The sequence below is a fragment of the Chaetodon trifascialis genome, chromosome 3, assembly GCF_039877785.1.
Source record: "Chaetodon trifascialis isolate fChaTrf1 chromosome 3, fChaTrf1.hap1, whole genome shotgun sequence".
NCBI lineage: Eukaryota > Metazoa > Chordata > Actinopteri > Chaetodontiformes > Chaetodontidae > Chaetodon > Chaetodon trifascialis.
This window is the reverse complement of record NC_092058.1, coordinates 21,614,061-21,640,024: the sequence shown is the minus strand read 5'-3', so window position 1 is coordinate 21,640,024 and position 25,964 is coordinate 21,614,061. Positions and strand designations below refer to the sequence as shown.

The 25,964-nt window shown below is 40.2% G+C and overlaps 1 protein-coding gene across 1 annotated transcript in view; it reads right to left on the bottom strand.

Moving 5' to 3' along the window:
- slc2a9l2 (solute carrier family 2 member 9, like 2) overlaps positions 1 to 25,964 on the bottom strand; it is a 105,556-nt gene that overhangs the window by 58,276 nt on the left and 21,316 nt on the right. The window contains exons 5-8 of the mRNA XM_070959380.1: positions 24,995 to 25,140; positions 12,829 to 12,961; positions 5,574 to 5,761; positions 2,430 to 2,540 (exon numbers count right to left, since the gene is read on the bottom strand). Coding sequence (XP_070815481.1) covers positions 2,430 to 2,540; positions 5,574 to 5,761; positions 12,829 to 12,961; positions 24,995 to 25,140 — 578 coding nt within the window. The remainder of the gene's footprint in view (positions 1 to 2,429; positions 2,541 to 5,573; positions 5,762 to 12,828; positions 12,962 to 24,994; positions 25,141 to 25,964) is intronic.

Below are 25,964 nucleotides of genomic sequence, written 5' to 3'. Positions count from 1 at the left end.
TTTGTGGTCTGTTGTCAGTGGAGTGGATGTGGATATTAGAGGTCAAGCCTGAATTATTATCCCAGTCTGCCTGTCTCAGGCTGTGGCTGATGGGGAGATGCTGAAAAGCTAGAGAGAAAACTGATATCCGAGGAGTACATGATGGTGTTTGAAATCAGTCGCCTCACGGCTTAGTCACTCAGTGGGGTTTCTCACTGACGCAGATCAAAGATCAGCTTTAATGTGCTTGTGCTGAGAGGAATCACAGCAACAGATAGCAGCCCAAAGCAGGGCATTAAGACACTAAACAAATGAAGAGCGATGGCAGAGTGCAATTCCCACTGCATTTTGTACTGCTACTACGTCCTCTTTAAAAGGTAATACCTGATGCACAGACATTCATCCTGATGCATAGGTGAGTTAAACTGCTAAATTATTTAACCAAAAAGTTCCAGGAACTGAAGATCCTCTGAGTTTGGTTTCTGTGAACAAATGAAACTCACTTTAGTGCATTTACATCACATCTCTAGAACACCAAGGATCAGGCACAGAGGAGATCAATAACAAATAATGTGAAGAGTTAACGCTGCTCTAATCTGTATCTTTACATGAACTGTGGGTCAGATGACCAGTATGCGTAATGTGAACGGTGCCTCTCACAGTGAGAAACCCACAGAGAAATATTTCCAGCCTCTGCAGTTCCCCTCCGCTCTGCAGAGCTTTATATCATCTTTCAGTTAAATGTTGGTTGTACGACCTACAGCTTTACTGTTTTAGTTCAGTCTCACAGCTCTCATAAGTGACCTTTTCTGAAGCAAGCAGCTCTAATGAACACACACTGTACACAACCTGACCAGCACCAGACAGTTCGTTGTGCTGTCCCTGAGCAACCAAAAAATCAAAATTTGTTTCTTTCTCTGTCTCACGCCTCATTTTGTCCACATTTACAAGTCAGGACATCAGCAACATAACTCAATTAATCATCATTGACATTAAAGGACATTCCCAGTCTTGCTCTAATTGAGAGTTGCAGTTGAGAGACTCGCATGTGGCCTGTCGGTCTGTTTACTGAACAGTTCAGGGTGGGATTTGTGGGGACATCTTTGGACAACGAATGAACGATGGCCCAGGGATTTAAATCATATCTATATTTATATATATCATATCTATATTATATATGTCTCCTCAGCGACAGTTACAGTAGTGTATGTATATGGGTGTGTGTATGTTTGTGTGTGTGTGGGTATGTATGTCTATCCGTATGTCTATGTATGTGCGTGACTGTGTATGTAATTGTGTATCTGTGTGTATATTTGGGGGGGTGGGAGGTTTCGGGTCACACTGTTCTGTAATGTTCTGTTTTTTTTTTGTTTTTACCCCCTGTGAGGCACTTAATATTACTGTAAACGTATGAAAAGTGCCATATAAATAAAGTTGATTTGATTTGATTTGATTTGATTTGATTTTTCAAAGTGCAAGAAAGGTTCCTGAAATGATATATTCCTGTGGTCAAAAAAGGGAATCAGTCATGAGAAAATCAATCAGTTACTGTGTGAGTCGATAACACAGCGACATTGTTGTACCTCATTCAGTGTAATTTGGATCAATGGCATGCTATTATCAGTAGGTCATTATTCTTACAGCAATAGTGAATAGGATTTTCACTGAATGCAAATTATTGACTCCTTTTTCTTTGTGTTAAAGCTACAATTAACAATAGTCTCACACCATTCTGCCTCTCAGAAAACAAGCCATTCACAGCAGTTTGCTGGGAATGTAGGATGCCATGGAGATAACTACAGTAAATCTTACCTTCCACCTGCTGTGGAGGGCAAGACATATGCAAGCTGCAGCGGGACTCCTCCCACGGGTTCATGATGCTGCTTTTGTTTTTGAGGATGTACAGTAAATGTCAGAAAAACAGCTTTGTTCGTGGTTTTATTCTATCACCATGTTTAATATTTCATTAGTGTCGTGTGCAGTAATCATGCACATGCGTGTAAATCATCACCTAATGCTCAGGTGTGGGATGCTACATTAACAAGCTGCCTAAAGAGCTACGACCATCAGATGATTGCTCATCTGAGCTGCTTGATGCAAAGTGCTTTCTGCTCCATTTAGCTACTGATCCGCTGCTAGAGAAGGAATGTGCTACTGCTGACAGCTGCGCTTTTTCATGTCACATTCGAGGCCAGTTCCTCCACCAACCTAAGAGCATGAGAATTACAGCTTGGCAACTCGTATCTTGGTTTGGAAAATTTGAAAGAATTTGCTTTATAAAAGGATTTTTGGTGTCAGGTACGGAGATGGCAATAATCTAATACTAAAAAGTAGCTGATGGTAAAATAAAACCTCTGACAGCTTTGGTACCATACATGGTACGAAAAGCAGCCTCACTGAATAAGAATAAGTAAGAGCCATGCTCGTTTGATTTGAAGTTCAATGCTCACCGAGATGATGGCAGCCAAAGTCTCTATGGCCCCGGTGCTCAGTGTGATGTAGGGGCGAATCCTCGCGGCAAAGCCAGCTTCCTGAAGGATCCCATTGGTGTAGTACCAGATCTATGAAAAAAAATCCAAATAAAATTCAGATGTTATAGATGACATGAAAAACATGGGTCGCTGTGGCTCAGGAGGCAGAGCAGTCATCCACTAATTAAGTCAGTGGTTCGATCCCTGGCCTCGGCAGTCCGCATGCTGAAGTATCCTTTGGCAAGATACTGAACCCCAAAACTGCCCTCAATGCTGCGCCATTGGAGTCTGAATTTAAATGTACGTCACTTTGGATAAAAGTGTCTGCCAAATGACTGATTGTAATTGTAATATAGACAAGTACAATACAGACCACAGTGTTGAGCTCATACACAGTAGAGCTGTGCCTGAACACGTCAGGACACTGAGTTAATTGAAGGTGCTGCTGACATGCTGCTGTTTTACACCCAGCCTGTGGAGACATGGTGTAAGTTCAAATGAAAAGGTGATGATGGGCTGTGTCAAGTTCCTATTCCAGGAAGGAGTAGTTGTAATAGAAGCGGATTACCTTTGCCGGTAACCACATACAACCAGACTAAGAGCAGCATTCACGTTTTTAAAAACATGGATGAAGATCTCCATGAATTCAACATTCAGAAACTCAAGAGTTTGAGAAGTTCCACAGCTGAAACAGAAGTGAAAAGCAGCATGATTTTGTGTTTATCATTTTCCTCTACATCCTCCTGCACGTTTCTCTCCAGTGGTCCTTTTGACAGGGAACGGCAGAATACAAAACATGCAGGCAATTGTCAGAAATCATGAATTTTTACAAGCTGAAGCGTTGATGCTGTGCCTTTGGTTACAAGAATCTTTCTCAACTGTCAACTTTAGCATCAGCACAATAAGCCTGAGTCATTGTCAGACTATAACATTCATTGTCATCTGACAGGTCTGATGGCCATGAGGTAGTGAAAGACCATCAAAATATAGACCTTCAGAGTGATCTAGATTGCATTCTGTCATCTTGGAATGTAAAATGCATGTAAATGAAGTCATGGTCATATCTATGATAATTCAGATGAGCTTTGTGTTTTCTATCTTTGCATCATAATACTGAAGAGTCAATCGACGTATTAAATATGAAACTCGGCGCACATATATTACTTTTTATGATGCTCATCCTGAATATGAATTTGAAGGAAAGCTAACTATCAATTAGCATGCATTGAATGAAGGAATGAATGTCTCAAAATGACCAGTTCTGATTGCATCCTTATCAGACACATGGAAGTTTGGAACTTATTTTTTGGTAGAACATGAGCTCATTTGTCAGCCCCACGTGGATTTAAATACTTAGTGTAAGTCTGTAAAGGTTATGGTAAAAACTTTTCTAATTGCACATTTTTGCCAAGGTTGGTGGCTTTCACATTTCTCCTCACAGTGATGGAATTCACACAGTCGAAAGTCTAAAGTTTTTCTCGGTTCACTGTGCTTTTTGTTTTAAGTGGTCGATTGCAGCATTAAGCAGCAACTTCTCCTCATGCAGGAGAATTCTTGGCATCTATTACCCCAAGACTGAGACAGTAGATCCCATAATTGGACAACAGTCGTTACCACCCACCGAGTGCACTGCATCGTGGTCGGTCAGGGGTTCTCAAACTATCATTCAAGGTCAGCATCTGATCTTTATTCAAGGTCAGAGGCCCGGAACGATTGGCAATAACAAAATAACATGTAATCAATGAATTACTGTCATATCTCTTGTAATTAGGCCAGCGTGAAACTGAGGTAGACCAGGCTAAAACAGTAAGTCCATTTTCATATCTGACTCAGACATATTGTTACAGCTACATTTACACTAGCTGTAGGAATGTGAGACACGTTCTGTATCTGTGATATATGAGCTGATAATAAATTCTCCAGTGTAACGTCTCCGGTGTAATGTGTGAACTGTGTGCAGCACATTCAGGCCTAATTGGCCTGTAATTGTTTAATTCAAGATTCAATTCAAGATTCAAGATTCCTTTATTGAGGAGAAATTGTTTAAATAATAATAATAATTGTTTTCACTTTCTTACAAAAGTAAGGTTATATCTATGACTCTGTATCATCAATTACCATTGAATGAGTCCTGATCTCAACAACAAAAAAACTTCCAGGAAGCAAACAAAAATACTCACTTTGATACTTCATACATCAGTTGGCCAGAATTTGAAAGAAAGCAAATACAAAATGACCTTTTCTCCATTTATAAGAGAACACAAACGCATTCACACCTGTGCATGCAAAGACCCAGAGGGACACAAGTTTGCTGCTACACCTGATCCACTGACAAGCAGGGCTGTGACCGTGTGGATTTTTTGTGACAGGACAGCACACCCCAGCATGTCTGCAGCTAACCATCAGTCCTGTCATGTTTTTATGAAACAGCCCAACATGTCTGGTGATTGTTAAACTACATGAGAGAGTCAGAAATGTTTATGGAGGCCAAAACAGAGCAAAAAGAAGAACGATCCGTCAAATGTTGCTCTACGTGTGCTGAATGTGTAAAAAGACAACTGTTTTCTAACATGCAACAAAAAACTGTATAAGGTAACAATAGCACATCAACTTGTTCTTGGCCCAAAAACGTCCAGCTTTATATTGCTCTGTTTACCTAAGATAAGGCTTCCTAAAATCAGGGATCGAGGGAAATGTCACAATCAACTGGTTGTGTCCTCTGTGATGTGGTAAGCAGAATGCACAATGGCTCTTTGTCTTGTCTGTGCCTCTGGAGTAAAAGAGGAAACACTTCACTTTTCTAGCATGGCACTGATATGAATCTGTCTACTGAGGTCAAAAACTGACTGACAAGGTCAAGGTGTGACTGGAGGTGTGAAAGAGTTTCTGAAAGTCTCTGGCTGGTACAGAGGATGTCTGCCAGGCAACTGGTGTTGAGAGAAGGTATATTTATCATTTTCATCCACATTTTGCCTTTTTGATTCTTTTTATCTGAACCCCATCCGTTTTTGATACCGTCTGGAAAACATTTAAATTCCAGACTTGTGTCCTTAATATAATGAACTGTAAAACAGCAAAGAACTGGATTCCACTGAGACGAGTGAAACAAGATGTGCATCTTACAGCATTGAGGCCACAGAGCTGATAGCAGGCCATGGTGATGATGATGGTGATGAGCTGCCAGCGAACAGCTGGGCTCTTCAGCAGCTCTGGCACAGAGGCAATGTGTAGGTTGTCCTGAGCCCGAGCCTCCGCATAGACCTCTTCCAGCTCCTGGGACACATCCTTCTTCCCCAAAAACCTCTGGAAGGCTGACACACACACACACACACACACACACACACACACACACACACACAGTGTTAAAAATCCACACATAAAAAAGGGTGTTAGAAGCCACAAAAAGCAACTATCATGCTGAGATCGAGGAAAATGAGGAAACCGAGCACATGAAGATGTATGTGTCTTTGTGATGATGTGGACTCTGCATACTAAGGAAAAGGCAATACAAATAAAAACAATCTTAACAATAAAAACACTATTACATATTATTGTGATGAAGATGGCAAGTGTTAAAATCACATAATTTGCATTAATCTGCATAATCTCTAGATTTGTATTAACACTTCTGGATTGTGTAGGACCTCATAAATGGAGATCATTCTTAAAGAGAATCAGTGGATTTATTGTTTGCACTTCATGGCTTTGTTAATTTATACACTCAAACTGTAACTCTGCGATAATGCTGATGACCCAGAATGGTTAATTATTTGCTGTTTTTCATCTCACCCTGTTTGTTTTAACTATTAAAAAAAATCTGTGAGTCAATAAAAGCTACATTTTGAGCTCTGTTATATATTGTGAACATTGTAAAGAACTGGCTTTGTAAATGTTTAATGAGTATTTAAATGCATTACCGCATTTGTTTGACCTAGACACAACAACTAAATCTATTGTGTGTGTGTCATCAAGGAAGCTTCACAGAGCACCTCAAAGTATAGCCAGAAAGAGTTAGGCATACCCTAAAGCTAAATTGTGCTCCTGTCATGTTGTATGACATCATGCTTCTTCTGGGACACATAATAATAATCATAGTCAACACAATATTACATTTTACTGCAATAGACCATATTCACACAGCGGGCGTCACACTCAGGGCTCAGCTCAAATGCTGTTATTGTATCATGTAACTCTACGAAACACTAACGTTAGTTTGCAAGTGGTTGAACAATATATTGTTCTACCTTGAAATGTGGGCCAATGTCCCTCCAGATTTTCACTATCCATGTCTTTTCAGTCACTGATAAAAGCATATGATCTTATATTTAGTGGAAACGGACTTCAGAATATCAGTCATCTTTATGATCTATTATTTATGGCAAACTGATGATGAAAAGGATGACTTTTATTAAAACCTTCTGCTAGAAAACCGTCACTCAGTCAGAGGGCCAAACAAGGTTTTAAACCAGACATATATGAACATTTTCTATTTGAGTGTCCAGAGCTGACCAGGTTTCTGACATTTTCAGCTTGGCCAGCTGAGGGTGGTTTGAACTTGAATGTGATGGACTGGAGGGAATTAGTGGGTGTACAGACACTTCTCCCTCCTCTTTAATCCCTTCTCCTATAAAGGTGAATCCCCAGGGTTATGGGAAGTTGAGGTGTGCACAAGTTAAGGACATGACATGGAATAACAAATGGCTCCACACCGACAGACACCGTCATTGGGATGCAGGAGTCGGATGGGACACAATGTGGACAGTGGCCACACGGGAGCCAGGAAGACCTGCAAACTAAAGCCAGGTTCAAGGACTCCAGGGTGGCATGGTGCAGCATTGTAAAGTGTATTAAAGGAAACTCACAGGTGTGCTGCAACAGAAAGCTGATATTCTATATGCTGGTTTGGCTAAAGTAGAATTCTTGTGTTGGACGTGTACATTCTGCACCCATAGGAGGGACATACTTCACATAATGTAACATAATTGTCCTAAATCCTCAATAGAGTACAACTCAGTGGCAGCATGTTCCATATTTTGCCTTTTTAGTGGCTCTTCAGGTGTAATGTGTGAATCAAGTACCTCTAACCACTGAAGTGGATAGAAGTGCGATGTTTTCCTTTCTAAAGTGTAAATATCAGAGACTAATGTTTCTAATTCTAACTCTGAAACATGCTTTGTATGAATAATGACCCCGTCAAGTGACTGGATGAAGAGCAGCGAGTGAATTCTGCCGGCTACAGTTTGCAAAATGTTTTGTTAAACTGAAGCTTGATTTTATGTGATCACAGCATAAACTGAATCTCTTGTCTTTTGTCAGGTCATTTCACAATCTACAGTGATGTAAGAACCATAAGAAAGTGAAGGAAAGGAAAGAAAAACACCCACCATGCTGTTACCAGAAGGCCCACCATGAGATCTTACCTCAACATAATTATTTTCCACTTTATACATGTAAATGAGTATTCAGTGGCCTCTCCATGCTGATAGAAAATATGGACATCTGTTTTAATCCGGAGTCATACTGGGGCTGTCGCTGTCAGTGGTGTGGCACGATATTGATGTTTATATGATGGTGGTAGGATGTGCAACAGTGTTATTGTCCCCACGGAGGCAACCCATTTTAGCTTCCCCTCAGGAGCACAGTGGGGCTATACCCCATGTCACTCTACACTGCACAACAAAGACACTTGGAGGGGCCATAGAGCCTGACTGACAGACTGTTTGAGAAAGGATTCTGCAACATTAGTGTGGGAACAATATAAATATTTAAAGAAAGTCTGAAAGGGACTGACAAGATGGCCATTGTGGACTCATTTTTGCTTGAATTTAGAGGATAAGGAGGCGTTATTGTATTTCTCTTACTGTCAAAAACTCCACGAGAAGACCAAAACAACAATGCATAGTAAGTCTCAGTAGTTTCTGATAACACAGTAGTTTCCCCACCCTGCATCTGTGGCTCTGCCCCAAGCCCATTGGTTCATGCTGATGATGTAAATCTTTAATGTCAACCATTGACCTAATGTGGCTTTTTTCTGTGTTTTTAATGGAGATGTCCAATCGTAAGGATCCATATCACAGCCAATCCAGGCATATTTTAAAGGATCGATATCAGCTACAATAAAGCTAATCAAAACCAAAATCTGATCGTTTCTTGCAGGCATTTCACTGACTGTGGCTTTCTATGCAGCCGAAGACCATTTGTAGGGGAACACCCTCCACTCAGTTGTGTACAACGGACTCAGATTAGAAGCAGGGCCTAAACACTTGATCTGGACATCTTGATTTTTGGACAGATATGGAGCTCTGTGACACAGAGGAATAAGCTAAATCAGGCTGTGGGTGCACAAATACTTGCTAGTGGGATCATTCATTGCTGATTTTGGTCTTTTCATGGGATTTGTTAATAAGAAAACCAGCGTATAGCATTGGAAAGCTCATTTGAAGGATCAAAAATGGGAGTGACAGCAAAATAATTGTCAAGCAAACTTATTCAGAGGGAGTCATTATGTCTGAAATAATACCGAAACTGAAAGCCAAAAAAGTAATGACTGCTGGATTCAACCTCACGCCTGACTGTAAGTCAGAGACCAGTGACCTTGGCTTCCTGCCTTCAGCCATTCTGACAGCAAGTAAAGCAAGAAGAGAAGAGAAAAAGATAAGGAATGAGCACATGCTGTACTGCATGAGTTATGATTGGATTGATGTGTTGAGAAGGCGAGACCTCATGGCATATGTTCATGTTTGTAGTCTTGGCAGGGAAAAAGTCAATTTGTGCTTTGTATTCGAGTGAAGGCAGTCCTAAAATTAAGCACAGCTGGGCAATGCCACTGACAGCCTTTAGTGTCTGAAGCTACCTCAGCTTCAGCCTCTGAAACCTTTAAATGGAGGGCAGGTCCACTGCAGAGGCAACATGACAAGAGACCATATGGGGTGCAAGAGAACACGCTGTTCCCGTCTGACACTGCGTGATGATAACAGGACACTTCACGGCCTCCCCTCAAGATTTGAGTGTGCTGACAACAGTTCTCCAACCGCAGCGCTGTAGCACGAGCCAGCAACATTGATCTGCAGTGCTGTGCAGCCTCATGCCTCAGCCTCAACCATTCCCAACCATGAGTTAACGTAATACAGTTGATTTAGCAGATAAATAGATTCGGAACTCAGCACAACTCCTAAACTGTAAACAGAAGACTTCTGTTCCAGCTGTAGTTTGATCTACAAAGTTCTTGCTTGCTTCCCTTTTTGTCTTTAGTGAGAGTTAAAAAGAGGAAAGTAAATTCCTGGATTCCAATTTGTTGAACAGACTCAAGGTTGGAATTATTTATTTGGTGAGAGCAGCTATAAACAAAGACAGATGGTAAAACGAGAAAGTGAGCCAAAACCATTCCATCCATCAAGAGAAGTGCAAGCACCGTCCTTGATTTCCAAACGCTAGAAGCTGAAGTTAGAATAAGTTTTCAATGAGACTAGATTACAGGTATTTATCATAAATACCTGTAATCATAACATCTTCCCATGATGCACAGCAATGGTTTGTCTGTGCTTGCGGTGGCTCTTCATTTTATTTGTATTAGTTTGACATTCCAGGCTTTAAAAAGAAGCTGCCCCCTCATTTTTTTGAAGAGTCTTGCACTGTTTTAACTCTCAAGCAGTTTTTCCTCTTTAATTCAGTTTGGTATGCTGGCAAAATTTCCAGCATGTACATGAGAACCAGGGTAAACCATACCATCCAATTTACTTCTTCAAATGGATTTTATCATGACTTTTCTCATGTATAAACATCAAAAGTGCTGCTTATCAAACATAAAGTCCGCTGACACTGAGACTTTGCCGAAATCTTGCACAACTCTGAGCTCAGAGGAAACAAACAAGATGTGTCATTTTACAGAGAACACAAGGAACCAAACCTTCGGAGAATCCCCATCTATAATGTATTGATGCAGACATCAAAGAGCTCGAGTCCCCCCAGAGACAAAGCTGATCAAAGTCGTAAGTGACGTCACATTGTTCGTTAACACATGCAGTTTGAGCTAAGCCTCTAACCCATGCTGTTTCTTCTCATGTCAGAGCATTTTAACATGAAACAGGATCACCCTATAGTTGCTCATATGAAGTCTCTGCAATCTTAAAAGTTTGTTGGATGAGAGGATGTATCTAGATCAGTTGAGAGTTGAGAGTTCATACTTACAGTATGGTTAAGGTATACTTATACTAAAGCTATTAATATAATTAGGTTGGGGAAAGATTGTGGTCGTAGTACAGTACATACAGTAAATTGTGGTTACGGTATTGTTGGCTGTAAGCAGATTTCCATTTGCCTTGCTGAATCAAAGGTCTTTCAAGTGATTAATGAAAGTGGGCACTGACTTTATAGCATTTCCGAATATTAAAGAAACATTCATTAATGTGTCTTTCATTGCCACGCTGAGCAACTGCAAACTGAAGTGTTAATGTGTTGCAAAACAGGTTAATTTCTTTGAAGTGAGAACTCAAAATGAAGCCATCGCATTAAATAAGACATAAGTTTAACAGAGAATTACAAGATGTTCACTGACCTTTACTCATAATTGCATTTTGGAATAAATGAATCAGTCACATGATGCTGTCAAACAGTAACATATTCTCAGTAATCATTTCATCAGGATGACATAAATATAAGTGAGAAACTATATAAGTATAGAGTCAGCATTTAGTCATCTCTTTCCATTTTAACCATCTAGAAATGACAGGGTATAGTCTGTAAAACATGGATATTCCACAGGACATAAACCAAAAGCCTCCCCAAAGCTGAAAGGGAGGTAGACAGGGAGAAACCTGAGGCAAAGATGCTGCGTGAGGGGAATTTGAGTCAAAAATCACACTCCTTTACTGAGTCATAACTCAAATATTAACACACTGACATGACATATTGCTATCATTGAGTGTGACTAACACCTCCCAAAGATATCATTATCTCTGATGTTCATCATGGATATATGCCCATAAATCCACTTCTAAATCATAGATAAAAGACGCCTCAGAACATCTTTTCTCAGGATTAAAGTAATCAGCTGATATAGTCTACAACAGCCCATTTGATGAACTTTTAAGGGGTCTTGCTTTCATTTGGTCTTTTCACACAATATTCCACCCTGAGTTGATATTTAAAAATCAGGACAAACAGGAAAAAAACCTTTGAAATCGAAGGAGGTCAGTCTGGATGGGATTTAGATTGCAGGAGGACCAGTGAGTTCACCAAAATAACAGAAGGTAATTGTGGCTGTAATTTTTGCTGGGTTGGGACTGAGTCACTGTGTCAAATGACATACGTGCTCCAGACTGAAAATTACTAATCAGTGCAGGTAAACTAAGAATCATCAACCCAGTCCAGATGAGGCTGAAGGATACTTTTTGAAGACTGAGCATATGATTTAGTGTTGTCCGCTTTATATGCATACACATTTTGCAAGTCTGCCTTAAAACAATGGCCAATATAAACAGGAGGAAAGATCACAGCAAACAAAACCAGTTGCAGCAAAACCAGTTACTTTAAGAAGGACTTGAAAAGTTGTGCCCCTTCCTATTAAGTTTTGCACACTGAAGCTCTAAAAACGGAGCCGTAGCAGTGGTGGTTTGTGCAGCGGTGCAGTGAAACACTTAACCCTGCAGGATCATTTTTGTGTGTGAATGTGATTATTGTAAAGATCAGAGAGCTGCTCTTAAAACATAACAAGCACAAATGGATGTGAGACATTAAAGCGTATAGTGCAGCAGCTTATATGCATTCTGCAGATGCACACAGTCTCAAACAGAGTGAGACAGACGGCTTGTGTTTCTGTTATGTCTCTTCTATACCAAAATTAGCGTGTATATTGCAGGGTTTTATTTTTTACTCCTTTCCCATTGCTAGTGGATTAGCTTGCCTCTCTGGGATTTTGTTTTTTTGTTTGTTTGTTTGTTTGTTTGTTTTCTCTGGTGTGTCACGTTCAATGTCATGAACAGCAGAAACCAGCATGGAGGCCGGTGATAATATGATTGTGGCTTCTTCTTTATATCTTATATCATATGATGATGATGATGATGATGAGATGGAAACAGAGCATAACGAGATGACAGTTCTATCTGCTATCAGGCAATATTTCTGCACCAGATGACACGCTTAAATTCTAGATGCTAGCATCACACCAGAAAAGTGGCAAAAATTAGCGTGTCCACCCGAGTGTCATGTTTCCATCTCTGTTGATCGGAGCTGGAGCCGAAAAAACCTGAGACTACTGTGGAATGAATGCTGATTGTACCCTTTACCACTGAAGAGCCAGATGTTAGTTGGTGTTAGTGTTTTGTTTGTTTTTTTGTTTTTGTTTTGTCCAGTGTAAAACAGGCTTTAGTGTGTGCAGTACCTCTTTCTGCTCCAGCCTCATCCCTCCGCTCCATCAGCAGGTAGCGAGGACTCTCAGGGAGGAAGGGCAGCACACACAGCTGGAGCACTGCCGGCAAAGCCAGGAAAGCAAACAGGTAGTTCCACCTGGACTCCTGCAGTCAAAAACATCAACACAGAGGCCACGTCAAAGCTTTAGACACGGATGAGCTAGTCCACACCACACAAAGAAGCAGGACAAAACAGATGGATCCTACAGCTGTTGTATTATGCTCAATGCAAAAAGTGCAGGCACGTCAGTCTCATTAAGAATTTCAGTAAGCAGTGATGATTATCATTTCAATGTAACACAACAATGAGTAAATGTGCTTGTAGGAAATAGGACATAGGCTCAGACAATTCTTTGAATGTGAAAGTTGAATATCAAATGCTGCATTTCTTCTGCTGCAAATAAGTGATAATAGGCTATCAGGCTTAAAAGCTAATGTCAGCATAAAATACACATCAGCAATATGCTGCGCTGAGTATGCTGTCTGTGAAAATGGTGAATTTGTGAAATGTAAAGCAGTTAAAAGGAACATGGAAAATAAAAATACAGTTGTATAGTTATTTATAGTATTCTAAGTGCTGTGGTTGCAGGCACCATATCCCAACAAATAAAAAAGCACTTATTCATGATTCTTGTTGGGCACATAGCTGAACACAAGTGCATTCAATGGGATGCTGTTAGTCATTTTTATCGCCTCAGTTTCATTACACTGCAGTTTTGTTTTTCACAAAATGTCTCAGAGACTAAATACTTATCAAAGCTGGCAGATTTATGGAAACCAGTATTAAACGTGGCCTTATCAAAGGAGTGCTTTGCAACAACAAAAGCATGGAGCACTTGTGTCATTCAAGATAACTTTAATTATCATTATTACTCACTTTACTCGTTAAAGTTTTCTCAGAAATGGCCCTGTGCTGAATATTTTGCATACTGTATTTGATACAAAATGGTCCTTGACTACATTAAATTAAATCTGACAAACCTGGCCTTATTACTGAAACTAAGAGGAGTGTGAGGACCAGCCTGTGTTGATGAAGGATGACCTGACATCACAGATACCACTAACGATGCATCCAACACCAGAAAGGATCTCTGACCTTTGCACTGCAACAACACGTCGGCATACTGCATGTGCATGCATCGTAAAGACAGAATGAGTGGGATTTGTCCGTCACAGTTGTTAGCACAGCACTGAAAGCTGGCACCTCCTCTCTGGCTCAGCAGCTCCTCTTGCAAGTGTGTCACTATGTTTTGGTCTCACCCTTACACCCTGAGCACTGTTATTGGCTACGAGCTACACACCCACTGCCCAAGGGTTGATGCTCTGAAATATCCTGAACACAGTAAAATAAGAAACCACAGGCAGAGGGCAGGGTCTCTGCAGATACAGACACCCCCACACACTTCTAGTAGGCCATAAGTGATGACTGAGAGGGATCACTTTTGTGTGAGTCTGTACATTGTTTTTTAGGACAATCCTACTCACTTTGAATTTAAGGTGACAGGAGGCACAGTACCATCTATTTGGCAGATCTAAGCGTCATGAAGGACATTTAGAGAGAAAATGTCAGCTCTCAACTCATAAGATGTCTGTTGGGGGATTTAGTTGCCTAACCTTTATTAAAAATGTCTACTCACACTATAAAACTTTTAAAAATGTAATTTTAACAACTCTGATGTATACAGCCAAGGCTGAATATTAACTGCACATTCATGAGTCAGACTTTTCTGTCTGGGGGAAAGAAAAGTTTCCACAGTCCAACTGATTCAAATTAAAGATTTCAATTAAAGCCATATTATTAGAATTTGCTCTAAAAACACTTGCTTATTTACACATTCAGCAAACATGGAGCAACACCATTGTTTATTTCTATTGTTTCTGTGCCTTTGACAAACTGAAGCTCAACAATCATTCTCTTTTAGGTCTGTTTTTGGTCTCCTGTAGGAGTCTTCAGCTGCTAAATGCTTCGCTGTGTTCACCGGCTACCTGCTATCATTGTCTGAGAGCAGTGAGAGTGAGCCAGAAATCTAACTAATTAGCTGAAAGATGCCAAAATGCTCCAAAGAGCTGAGGAGAACTAGGTGAGCATTCGTGGGTTTGTCACTACAAGCGATCACTTACATTTGAAGTACTTTTGGCCCTAAAGGAAGAATAAGTGAACAAAACTTCCATTTAGTCGATGTCTCCACAGTGTTGCATGACATCAGAATACTTTTTAAGATGTATTTTGTCTCTTTCTGCTCTTTGATTTGTCACTCTGGTTGAACCATTGTGCAGCCTTTTGTTTAAAACATGACTTTTTTTTGCAAAGCCTTCATACAAAATAACATCTCTTTCTATAATATAAAAGCATGAATACCTTTAAAAATACAGAGCAGTCCTCTCAGCCATCTGATTGTTCCAAATCAAGCTTTTATGGCAGGCTATGCCAAGCTATGAGTGGTCGTTTAATAGCTTCATGTACATGCAGAACAATAACAATCTGAACAGATTACTGTTTCTATGTGGACCTACACCTCCATGTTTGTTGGTGAAATGCAGTAAAATGTCTGAGTTGTTATGGCTCACTAACGAATGTGTGATGAATGAGTATCTTGAAAAGAAGCTTCTAGACACATTCAGGAAGAAAATATATGACATCTGCATTTCTATTTTATTTAATAAGTATTCTAATGAGAAGGGAAAGGACGGGGGGGGGGGCCTATTTAAGAGAGCGAGTCATTACCTAGTGAACTTGTTCAAGTTTTGAGCTTAATTATCTTTCTCAGTAAGGCTCTTTTAGAGACATTTCTTGGAACTTGCAAAAATGGAAAATGAATGCCTTTTTGCCTCTGACTGATAAAACAAGCTTGTCTGCTCTTCTAACAGCCCAACTCCTCTCTATGATCATCGTGCACTAAATCCTGGCTGCATGCTGCGCAAACTAGTTACGCTGAGCTATCCTATCCCAGCTGGAGATGAGGACGGGCAATTTAATTCCCGTTCTGTGAGCATTGGTTTCTGGGATCTGTACTAATATGCATCTCATAAAACACAGGTCACGGATGTTGGCTCCACTTGGAAACTGATTAATTCTGTTCTAACATCATTATCTAACTTCTATTCTGACAGTCAGGCATGCCCCCCCCCCCCCCAAAAAAAGATTGATTAAAGAGGTTTACAGCATGTAGATGTAAAGTATAAGGAGGACATTGGCAGAAAGTGAGGTGTCACAATGCAACATTCACATAGAACACCTACAGTAATAATCAGGTTAGACTGATGCTGTTAGGAATGCACGTGATTGACTTGGCAATTGTAAGGTAAATGAGAAGTGATCATTTATAGCTGCAGAAAAAGGTCATGGAATGTGTACCTTGTGAGGGCACACATGTACTTCTCTGCTTCATACACACACACACACACACACACACACACACACACACACACACAAATACCTAGTGGTGTCTACCAGTAGTTGTTTTTAACTGGGCTACGCTCAGTGAGCCAGGCCGTCTCCTCCTTCCAGGCACTGATCATCCCTAACAAATCACAGCTCTGAAAGCTCTGCTATGACTTGGACTGATACTCAGTAAACTAAACAAAGCAGACAAAGTGTTTATTGCTGTATTCCAAGAGCTCTGCAGTTTCTCCTCTCAGTTATCTCCTCTGAGAATGCAGAGGCTGCAGGACGTAAAAAATGTGATTGCACACAAGCAAAGGGTGAAACACAACTTTGTCGTCTAGAGCTGAGAGGAACGAAACAGAAGCCTCAGCTACTGTTACAGAAGGACCATCACAAAGCCAGAGACAGGGGGGTCAGTGTGAAGCCATAACTTCTCAGATAGAGGTAATGGAAATGTCAGGTGGTCCACACCTGTGATGTATCCAATTATACAACCAAATATTATCTGTGTTGGGTCAGTCTTAATTACTTTACCTTTTTCAGACCATTTCTCAACTGAGAAAGGATCCTGCTTCATGCTAATATTTACTAAGTTCAGTGGAGGCATTAATAGTGAATTGCAAATCTTTATTTCCACAGAGGGTGATGAGATTACATTCGCTGTCACTCACTGTCAGCTGGTTTGAGACTAATGCATGATGGTAACAGGGTGCATCAACAAGAAAAACCCTTCATATTACCTGATATTTATATTTAAATGTTTTGTTAGCCTGGAGGAGCAATTAAGTGGTAAGTAAATAAGAATTTTCTATCAATGCAGTGATGCATGAGGCATGCCAAATGATTTAAAACGTCAAAGTATAAAAATTCACCATTCCCTAAGTCAGTGAGGGGAAGGAGCAGTTACTCCCTGGACACTTTTTTCTAGTGGTGTCTCAGTAGCCTGCCCATTACCTGAAAGATTTCCCTGGAGTTATTGTATATCTGTAAATATGATAAACACATCATCCCTTCCACATTTAATTCTCACAAAATGAACACCTTGTTGGTAAAAGCCTCACGTCAGCAGGCTCTAAACCCTTGGAATTCTATACAGGTGGAGATCTGCCAGGATCAGAGAAAGCCCATCATCCCTCCGCCTGTAGCTCTTTGGAATGAATGTCACCTCCTCCGGGAGCCTGTTTTTCTGATGCTCTGTCAGAAGAGCAAATTGACAGTTGGCCCTTGCAGCCGTCTACTGTCCTATTCTTAATATATTAAAGCAGTGCTCTTTATAGATTGTGGAACTGGTATTCACTGGGATTCACACATTACAGGAGGGGTTAATATGGTGTACTAATTTACCTTAAGTGGTTTTTGTATATGAAATGACAAAGTGAAAACAATGTGTCAAAGGAGTCACTTGTTGTGATGAACATACAGAGAATCATCCCTTGAATCTGCAGCTCGACTTGATGAAGCAGCACATTTAAGCTGGTTGTTTAGCTGTTCAGTCCGCAACTTTACTGTTCAGGTTCATTCAAATATCTACAAATCAACTGTACACTACCTGCTCAGCACTAAGCAGACAGACACAGGTAGCAACTAGCTGGTGAACTAGTTAAACATTTAGCTGCTAAAGAGCCAGATACTCCCTCAGGTGAAATCAAATCGAGATAAAAGAGAACGAATATTGGACTTACATTCATCAGGTGGACAGACAAAATTGCAAACAATGTCACTTTGTAACTGCTGGATGTGTAAAATAAGCAACGTGGTGATGTGTCAAAATGTTTGCGACTTTTTTTCCAAGAGGCCAAAAAAATCAACTATTCATTCGATATTACATTACTGTGTAAAACAGTGACTTCTTTTTTTCTAGTTTCAGTTCAGAAATACTTGAATGTTTATTAGAAATTAAATCTGACCTCCGTCCCGACTGAATTACAGAAACAAAGTGTATCGCCTTGTCTTAATTATTTGCAAACACCATAGACATTGCTGTACCTCTACAGTTAAGAGACATGTGGCGAAAACTCTGAATGCTAAGCTACTCTTGTTGCGCTGATTGTATCTTATGTGTGAAAATACAGAATATACAGAATTAAATTGCAGGCTCAAAGCATACACATGGACAGCACCTAAAGGTACATATCAGAGTCATTTAGAATACCATACTACTCTGCTCTCTGACACAGTGTGACAGCCATCTAAAATGAATTGCACTACAGTGACAATCCCCACAAACAACAATCCATCAGTGTTTTTGTCCATTTACTCAACCCTCTGAAGCCAGAGGCAGGGATGAGGTAGGATATGGAATATATATACAGGCACATTAAGGCCACTGATCTGACCTCTAACCTTACTGGCGTAAGCTGCATTTGAAGCCTGCTGATGAGTTCACCGTCTCAGGAGAGTTCAGTGACAGACTGGCTAAAAGCCTGTTCCTGCTGCACTGCTGGAATAAACATGTGTCCCTACTAGGAGAAGGTCAGTGGCTGAGCATGAAGGTTAGAATAATTATCATTTGTCAAAGCTTATCACCATTTTGCACCCTATGACAAGTGGCATCTTGTGTCGGCTCCGATTAACAGAAGCCTCTTCTGAGAGGTATGAGTCTCATCATCAAATGCCATCAAATTATCATCAGATATGTCACATATGTCTGTGATGCCCTTGTCAAATGACAAGGAAACAGGCTGTCCTGAGGTGTCTATGAATACATAGCAATGGGTGCATGAAGATACGCAACTCCATATGATATTTATAAAGGTGGTCTGCAGGTCAAAGTGATAGATGGGACAAAACCAATACTTATAAATTAAAAATGAGTACCCGCTTGCTCGAAGCTCGGACATGATGCCCATGTGTAAATGTCAGCGCAAAGGGACGGTGGAAGAAAATAGGAGAGGAGAATATAGTCAAATCCTCTGAAAATAAAACCAAGAACGAAGGGATTCACAGCTCTAGGTATACATCAAGGTCCAAACAGTTTCGATTTCTTCCTTCACTTAACTTGAAAGTTAAAGTGAAAAAACACTTTGGTTTAGGGAAGAATACATTTTGTTTGGAAAAAATTGTACTTTATTTTTGAGGAGTCAGGCATCAAAGTCAAGTGGCTTAAAAGGTGGCAGTCAAAGCTTACAGGCTTATGGAAATCATGTAAAAAGGAGCTTCATCCAGTATTTACCAGCTTAGAAACACAATTGCTCCTCTTAAAACATTATTGTTGGAATGAAAGCAAGTGCGCTGCTGGAAATATGAAATACTGTGCACATTACACCACAAGAGTGTAAGCTCCAAATCAAACAGCATGTGGCTGTTTGAGGCTTTGAAGTATGTTATCGTATGCAAACTATTTCAGAGACAAACACAGATGCTGTACATGCCATCTTGTTGTAGCAGGTATGCAGAAATAGCTGTGGTTTATGTACTGGTGCACCATTCTAAATCCTATTCACATAACTCACCAATACAAAGTCAAGAAGAACAGACCCACTCACCACAATTCATTCATCAAGCTACATTAAGTATGTGCTGATGTTGAGAATGGTGCCATCTGGTACTTGCAATTCCTCAGGACCAGCAGAGAGCTGACACCCACTGTCTTTGCAAAAATTATACTATTTTGCTATTTTAACTGCCATATTTGCCAAATTTACAACAATAAGAGCCAGGTAACAAATTTATCATCTACCTTCCACCGGAAAACACAAACATATGGCAGTATTTTTTCTGATTACGTCATTTATTATTAAAGCCAGGGCTTAAAAATCCTCTTAAAACCTCAATTTACTGACTGGTTTTCAGCAGTTAGGCAGGTATATCAAGCATAAATAGCTTATTATGTAAATGTATTTAAGTGTCAGCTTGACAGTCAGTGTTTTGGCTTTGACAGGGATAATTTGCTCTCCAACAGCTTACTTGTATTTCAGTACTTACTAACCGCTATCGCCAATAGCATGATTTTAAACAGTAATGAAATTGTGCTCACTCAAGAACAGAGAAGCAATTTCCCTCTATAATACATCTTTAATACAGAACTAACTGTTGTCCAATACAGTGTTCTGTATGAATTCGTGTACATGCATTTGGTGTAACCCTAGAATAATGGCAACAGAAATGCGAGGTCATCCTTTGATAATGAGTCCCATTTGCCACAGATCACCATCCTCTAACACACACAACTGCCAAAAGATAGACCTGCATGCTTTATTGCAGGAAATTAATTTAAAAGTAAATGCATCCAGCCATTAATTTTTTAATACAGGGCCAGGAGTAAGCAGTGAGCTAAAGTCGACAGAGTGTGCTGGGAGGAAGTGCTTTATATCATTGGCTTTCTGTTCACATCACACTATTGAATGTGGTTTTCAAAGCACGTCCCTTAGGCTAATGTCTGTTTTCAGGCCTAAAAGGTAAATTGGAAATCTAGCACATGAATAATCAGCGAACGGATGAAGACTGGATCTCATGAAAATCATGAAAATGCCTCAGCAGCAGGCTGCAGATATGGTTTAACTTGGGTACGGGGGAAACTAAGGTGGGGTGGGGGCAGGGGGGTGGATAACATTTCCTCTAGGGCAGTGTTTCCCAAGCATTTAACAGTCTCGTACCCTTCAGTCATTCAACTTTCCTCAAGATACGTACCCCCCCCACCCCCCCACCCCCAAACAAAACATTGTATATATGGCCAATATATAAAATCCACTTGAAACTGTGAAACTCTCACTACAGGTTAATGAGAGGGGTGCTTGAGTCAATCAACCTGTATTCAAAAATACACACAATGGGTTAGGGTTAGCCCTCACCTATTTATGTGGGAATCAAAGTCTTGACAGCGTGTTTGCCCAGTGCAGGGTACTCTGTCCTATCCCAAAATCTGGCAGAGGCTTCTGATTGAATTCATTACTCATGAATGAGACTCTCCTGTTCAGTTGCCAGTAAGGCAGCAGAAACAGCAGAAACAACAAACAAATCCAACTGTCAACACCAAACAACAAACAAATCCAACTGTCCAACTCGTCAGTTTCGAAGTAGCCAGCCCACAGAGGTGCATTAATGTTGCATTTGACATTATGTGTCACATCAAGTTCATTTGCACACAACGATGATGGAGAGAATTTGGTTTTGTTTTCAGTCATTCAGTCTAGCCAGCGCTTCAACTTCTTGAATTGGCCACACACAGACCCTGTAATCCGGGATTAAGTTCATTCAAGAGAGAAAAATATCCCCATGATAAGATAGCATCATGAACTCACCATGAAAATGGTCAAACAGGTGAAAACTGTGGTCAATAAAGATCATTTTAAGCTCATCTTTCAGTTCAAAGAAACGTGCCAGTACTTCACCTTTGCAAGTACATCTGCAGTAGTCTGTCATGGCTGGTACCAGCAGAGTGACAAGAACACAAAGAATAGGACCCAAATGCAGATGATTAAAAGAGAGCTGAGTCAGTTCAATGATTCATTGCACAAAACAAACGTACAAAGGCTTATGGGACAGTGAGGCAGGCAAGGGTCAAAAGCAGAGGAGATCGCCCAAATAGACAAACAAATCTGACAGGGAGCGGGCAGGAATCAAAAGATCAAAAATTAGGCAAAAGATCGACATGCAGGCAGGGAAGACAGAAGTATGGAACCAAGACATGACGCACAACATAATAATCTGGCAAATAACAAAAGAAGTAGAGTGGTATATGGTGAGGAGTGGGCAGACTATGCCAGGTAACTGCAGGACAGATGAGAAGTGGGAACAGGGGTGTGGATGAGGAAAGGAGGGAAAGTCTGAGGGCAGAAAGGTAGAAAGGTGGAACATAGCAGGCCTGCTGAGCAGAGGAAAGTACATGGCCTGAGAGAAGCAAGCAGGGGCTGGAGACAGGGACCGAGATCAGTGTGGAGGACTGAGGCTGAGAGGGAGGTTGCACAAGGGGACTGAGGATCAGACTGTGACATTGACTAAATATGTTGATGGCTGCTGCCCAGTTCACTGCATAATGCATTAAATATGCAAGAATTCAGGGCCTGGCTTTAATTAAGTTCACCAATTTCACTGTAGTACCCAAAAAATCCTTCAATGGTATATTTGGGTAAATAAATTTTATAGCTAGAATAAATAAGGGGATATGCGGAAGCCCTGTTTCAGACCCTTTTGGAAATATTATTTCTTAGTTCACATTTTCAATCATTAAGTGAGGATTTTATCTAATAAATTATTGATGCGCCAAAATTAAAATAATGCAAACATGTACAAAAAGTCCACTTGTAATCAAAAGCTTTTCAAGATCTGCGATGAAATGAGTGATTCTACAACATACAGTTTTTAATGCAACATTTAGCGAGACACTTGGCCAGAATTTTAGCTTCATAAAACTGTAATGTGATGTGCATCTAGTCTTTGAGATTTGGATTTGTATGTCAGTTGTGTTCCTGTGTTAAAAATGATCATATTTCCTCAATCTATGCATTATTAAAACATGCCAACACAGCTTAACACAACTTTAATGTAGTGATAAAAGGTCTGAAACAAGTGGTATCCCGTCCAGCCCTAGCCTTCCAAAAGCTTTAAAAGGGTTGAGTACCAATGACAGGCAGTATTTCACATTAAGATTTTTCTTTGGCTGTTAACTGGAGTGGGGTCATCTGGACAAAAGGTTCTTTATTGGTTTTCAAAAGTGGAACTGGAGACTTTGAAATGAAAATACTTTAGAAAAACATGTATGTTCATCTCGTAAAAATCCTTCAGGTTGGTGAAAACATTATGATCTATTAAGAGTTTTGTGAATTTGCTTAGCTGTATTAGTAAGTTCATGGACAGTTTAGTACATCATAGTTGGTTTTCCATCCATTCTACTTTATTTTTATAGAACGTTTGGCTTGATTTTTCTTTCTAAATAAGTTTCTAAATCTTTTTCCTTCTATTAGAATTATCATCCATTAGCCTAAAGAGATGTTTTTGTCCCATTTTCTTGAACAGTATTGAATAACAGTAACCTCCTAAGGTACATTTAAAAGCATGCATTGCCGGAGGGTTTGCTACATTTTGCTGAAAAAAGTCCTTTTTGTGACCTAAATGAAGTCCCTCTCTTCTGATAATAACTGATTTAGTTTCTGGTAACCAGGACCTCTTTTATGGTCAGAGGTAATCATTTCTATTCCAGTAGTAGTAGAGGTTTTGATCTGAATGTATTTTATCCCTAATCAGAACTTTGGTAATCTGAGTCATTTCAGTTTAAATGAAACCAAACAGTAGTCTACTCTGCTTGCCTAGTCTTCACTAATAAAGCCGTCAAAGTTAAAACCATCCATTTTATTATCTAAACCTGTATTGAAGTAGACCTCTGTTTATTTTCTTGCTGTGCTATCTACTTGTGGAGGAGTTTTTTATTTGTTTCAGGTCTCATGTCACCTCAGGGTTTGACTGACCTACAAAGGTTGATATTCCACAGACTCCCCAGCAGTTTGACAAAAATAATGAACTTTTCCAAAAGTTTATGTGTTCATGTCACGGTTTCCTTTGGACTCACGCTGTCATACCAAATGGGACGGAAATGCTGTACACAAACTCGAGTTTCAGTCTTAAGTTGTATTCACGCAAGTCCAAACTGATGTGTTACAGCTCCTTGATGTTGTTATACTTTGGTTTGTGGTTTGTTTTGTTGTATTCTTTTCTGTTGGTGTTTGGTTGTGTTTTTTCGGTGTCTGTTTTCCGCTGGGGAGGTGTGACCGGGCTGAGCAGAGGGCGGACAGCATACCTGCTGCTCATCAGTTGATTCTCCCCTGCATTTAAGCAGCGTGGCGGCTCTGCCTCGCTGCCAGATTGTTTTGAGCCCATGCGATAAACTTTCCAGCCTGTAGCTTACCACATCGATCTTCCTAGTCTCATGTATTTTCCCTGCAGCTGTAGAGCGAGTCTTGTTTTGTCTTGTTTAGTTTTCGTGTTTTGCCAGATTCTTCTCGTGTTTTAGTTCCTTGATTCTTCTCTGAGTGTTATTGTTCCTACCCGCTCGCCCGTTATTCTTCCCTGGCTTTGCTTTCTCATGTTTTTGTATCCGCTGTTGGTAATAAACCGTTGTCTTTTGTAAATGGCTCCTTGTGTTCTGACCTTTTTGTCTGCCCAGTGTATCCAGCTAAAATTGACTCAGTCTTTCAGATCGTAACAGATGTGTGAACTTCTCTTGAAAACAGTAAGTGCACCATGTATCGATTGCAGTGTACTCCTCTCTTTAAATGAGCCTCCACACAAGATATCTTATAGCACAGACAATGAATGTGTTCAGATAACCAGATATGACATGTGTTTACCTCTGACCACACCCAGCAAGCACACTAAGCATTGCATTGTGCTGAAAATGTTTCAGTGTGCAACAAGGCACTTTTTTCCTCTAGACAGTGGTAATAATAGAGATTCAAATGGCTGAATGGTTTCTACACATGTTCTGTCATAGATAAATAAGCTTCCCGACAGGGAAACTTCTTCAGAAAACTTCTTCTGTCACGATTACTGTATGTTTTTCAACACTTTGTGGAGTCAGGCGGAAAAATGCAATGCAGGCAATGCAGAAAAGCTTTTGAGATGCACCACGAGTATGATTGTTAGAAATTCTCTCACAACGTACAGTCAGTATAACTTGACAGTCTTTTCTGGGCTCCACTCTGTTGTCCCAGTTTGGATTTCCTAAGTTCCTAAATTTCAGCCTTCAAAATGTTATTTCAAAAACCTATGCAAGCAACATCACAAATACTACGTCCTTCTTAATCTCTAACAACACTGACCTGACCTAGCAGCTCAGGCAGTCCCATCACTTGTCCTGTGAACACTCCCAGGCAGATCAGGATGGAGTTGAACTGGCCAATGGAACCTCTGATATGTCTTGGTGTAATCTCTCCCAGGTACATGGGAAGCACGCTGAGAGCGATACCTGTCAGAGGAAAACCATGTATCAATATCTTTAAATTGATCTTGCCATGGAAAGGAGAAAAGACAGACTCAAATGTGATTTTTAACTCACATAAATGCTCAGAATTCTAAAGGGAACGCACTGACATGATGTTTTTTAGATGATACCATTTCCCTCCAAATGGAAAAATAAAATAATTGCTACGTATGGGTACAGCTGTGGTACCAGGAGAAAGTATCCCTGCATGTTTCTTTTATCTTTAGCCTTAAGCTGTAAGCCTGAATAGTGTCTGAATATCTGTCTCCATCTGTATCCCTTTCCCACAGAAACACACGAGCACAGACAAACCAACAGCCTAAAACCTGCACTGTCCTCACAGCAGAATGAGATGAGTGAGCACTGATGTTAAACTCTTCTTCCATGACTAAAGACGTGCACGCAGAAGGGAAAGTCAGACCTGTAATCAAAGTCTCATTGTTTATTGATCATCAGTGCTTGTCAAGTGAACTATCCTTGGTATCTGTCAATTTCCATGGATTTGTCTTTTAGGCATGGGTACAAGCCTACAACAATCTTTCAGGTTTTCACCTTTATAATTTCTTTTCACTTAGAAATGAATTGAACTTTTTGATCTCATTTGACGCTGCAGATTCTCTTTGATATACAGTTGACAGTATTTCTCTGGGTAACGAAGGTTAAGCAACTTCAGATCTATGTTCTGGGAGCTTCAATAGGTTACATTCAAGGGAGCACAAGTGCAATGTTAAGCACCCACACAGTTAAATTTTGTTTAGTTGTTTAATTTGAAAATACAGTTGAATATGATGTCATGGTGTCTCTTTAGT